Source organism: Emiliania huxleyi (assembly GCF_000372725.1).
Source record: "Emiliania huxleyi CCMP1516 unplaced genomic scaffold EMIHUscaffold_8, whole genome shotgun sequence".
Classification (NCBI taxonomy): Eukaryota; Haptophyta; order Isochrysidales; family Noelaerhabdaceae; genus Emiliania; species Emiliania huxleyi.
In genome coordinates, this window is record NW_005196021.1 from 408,895 (window position 1) to 411,782 (window position 2,888).

A 2,888-nucleotide genomic window follows, 5' to 3' on the forward strand; every position below is an offset into this window, starting at 1 on the left:
GGGTAAATTTTTCCCGCTATTACCGCAGGGGCCCCCCCCCCCCCGCCCCGGGCGCCCCCACACACACCACCAACCCACGCCCCCACGCCCACACACAAGCGTGACGGCCCCATCACCAGCGACGCGCAGCTGCAGTGGGATGCGCGGGAAACGAGCGCACTTCGCGCCGAGCGCGCGGGGCTCTCTCTCCCTCACGCCCTCGCTCCTCACCCTCCGAGCCGCGGTGCCCCCAGGCGCGCGCACGTCCGCTGCTGCGAGGCCACGCGCGGGCTGGGCCGCGCGTGCTTCCCCCTCATCTTCGTGGCGCAGTGCTGCTGCTGGTGCGGCATCACGACCACCCGGCAGGTCTGGCACGGGCTCGAGGAAAGCATCTGGGCGGCGCTGGCGGCGGGCATGCTCCCGGCCCTCCTCTTCGTCGGCAGCTGCTGCGGCGCCCTGATCTGTGTCACCTGTGGATGTTCTACGCCGCAGTGCCGCACCTTCTTCCGCGCGACTTTCCGGCCACGCCCCTGCCTCGGCACCTGCCACGTTTGGTCTTTGCTGTCGTGGCTGTTGTCGCTGGCATGGTGTACAGGCACACCAGCGCCTTCGGATCGCTGCCCTACGCGTGTGCCGCAGATGGCATCCACCGGCAGCCTGCGTGCGCGCGCCTTGCTGCACGGGGGTCGCTCTGGAGTGCGCACGCACTCTTTGCGGATGCACTCTCGATCTGCACGCAGCTTGTGATGCTCGTTTGCTTTGCAGGCTTGCTCCCGCGCCGTCGAGTGCCACTACTCACCAGCGCCGGCCAGGGGCCGCTGGCAGCCTTCTTCCTGCACATCTACCTCACGCCTTGGACGGACGTGCTCGGCCACCGTGTGCTGGGAGGGTTTGCAAAACTACTCGCGCCCATCCCGATCATGGGCCTCGCGAGCTGTCTGACGATCGTTGCCGCCCTCGGTCTATGCTTCTTGCTGGTTTGTGCCTTCGCTGCCATTGGCCGTGTGGTGCATCGCGTCCTGGACGCACACGCGGCGAAGATTCCTGCAGCAGTGTGTTTGCTACTGTTCGGAGTAGGACAGCGACGTGACGTGCTGGCGCCAACGTGCACTGGAGAGGCATGCGCCCACAACACGATGGTGTCGCCATCCATTTGCCCGGTATGCGTCGACGCGAGTGGCGTGCTAGACGTTCGTTGCTGCTCGGCCGGTCGCACCCGAGTGCTGTTCATTGGCAATTCACTCTTATCCCATTTGCCGGAGGCTTTCGAGCTTGTCGCAGCTAAGCTCCGCCTCCGCGTGGTCGTGTCCTCGGTCGCCTTGTACGGCTGCTGCCTCCGCCAAACGCTCTCTCAAAACCAGACAAGGCTTGCGCTCAGCGATTCGCAAGGTTGGGACTTTGTCGTTCTTCAAGAGTTCTCGGACCTACCCACCCTCCGCCACGCGCGTCAAACGTTCTGGCATCGGGCCCTGCGCGATGTGAGGGCAACCCTTAGGGCATCCTCTCACCGACGTGCCAAGTTGGTGCTCATGATGACGTGGGGGCGCGCCCGTGGATTTGAGCGGAGATGTCCAGCCCAGCCGAAGTGTGTGGCCAACCTGGGAGCACCGGCACCGGCACCAGCAGTGCTCGAGCTGCTCGACGACGAGAAGGCTCGAAGGTGTGCCCAGGCGGGGGACCTGCGGCCAAGGCTAGGATCGTTTGCGTGCATGACGTACTCTCTGAGCCGAGCCCACCTCGCCACGCTGCGAAGAGGCCTCGCCGATGCCGTCGCTCCGTGCGGGTTGGCGTGGTTGCGAGCGCGTCGCTCCGCTTGGTCGCTGTCAGACACACGCGCTTGTACCGGGATTATCGATCGCGAGTACTCCCGTCCATCTCCCATCAACCTCAGCGACTTCCCACAGACACCTGCAGTTGCCCCTCGGATTGGTCGGAAGGAGCTGTATGCACGTGGCGACGCGATTCACGCTTCTTCGACGGGGGTGCGTCTCAACACTGCCGTCATCATCCTGACTCTGTTTCCTGCTATCGCGCGAGATGATCTCACACAGGCGCTCACCCGCATTCGAGTGCAAGGCCAGCTCATCGGGACCTCGCCGGCGAGATGGCTGACTCAGGTTGCAAGTGACGCGCGCGAGAGCTGCGGCCACGCATGCAACGAGGCGCGCGCTTGAGATGGGTGAAGGGGCAATGAAGCTGTGCCCACCACCTGGTGACAAAATGCGTATTGGGTTGTGCTTGTGGCTTGTGCGTGCTGTGCGGCGCCCCGCGCGTCTCACGAGTCACGTCATAAGTCACGTCACACGGCGTGGACCGTCAGGGGTTGCGCTTCGTTGCGCTTGCGGTGGAGACTGGCATCTGGCAAGATGTTGACTGACTGAGCTGACGTGTCGGTTTTAAACCACCGCCGCCCGTAAACCGCAATACACAACGAGCGAGACCTCCGGTCCCGCGGCTGTCCCCAGGGACTCCACTCTGCATGCAGCCACGGGACAGCGGCCTAATTATACGCGCCGCCTTCTCTCTATATCTCGCGCGGCTGCTCTCTTCGCCACTCCGAGGGGCCATTCTATGCACCCGAACGACCCCCCAACCCTCAGCCCCGGCCCATACCGACGCGATGGCCCCGCGCCCACCCACAGACACAGCATGCGTACACACACACACACCTCGCCAGAGCGGGACGATCGCGCCTGATCGCGCCCCGACGCTCGCTACCGCGGCAAGCGCCGGCCCCGGCCCAGCGGCGACTGGCGGCGGCCGCGCTCACGCGGCCTGCGCGTTGCGCCGCGAGGAGCGAGTCCGCTTCGAGATTGGCGTCGGCTCGGGGAGCTTGCTCTTGGCGCCGGCCGGCTCCGGCTCCGGCGCGGCCTCCGGCACGGCCTCTGGCTCGCGCGTCGACGCGCGGT

At 65.8% G+C, this 2,888-nt stretch overlaps 1 protein-coding gene across 1 annotated transcript in view; it reads left to right on the plus strand.

Moving 5' to 3' along the window:
- EMIHUDRAFT_96978 (hypothetical protein) overlaps positions 1-2,153 on the plus strand; it is a gene marked incomplete at both ends in the record, with an annotated part of 3,940 nt that extends 1,787 nt beyond the window's left edge. The window contains 3 exons of the mRNA XM_005759501.1: positions 234-533; positions 575-986; positions 2,031-2,153. Coding sequence (XP_005759558.1) covers positions 234-533; positions 575-986; positions 2,031-2,153 — 835 coding nt within the window. The remainder of the gene's footprint in view (positions 1-233; positions 534-574; positions 987-2,030) is intronic.
- Between the last annotated feature and the right edge of the window lie 735 nt (positions 2,154-2,888).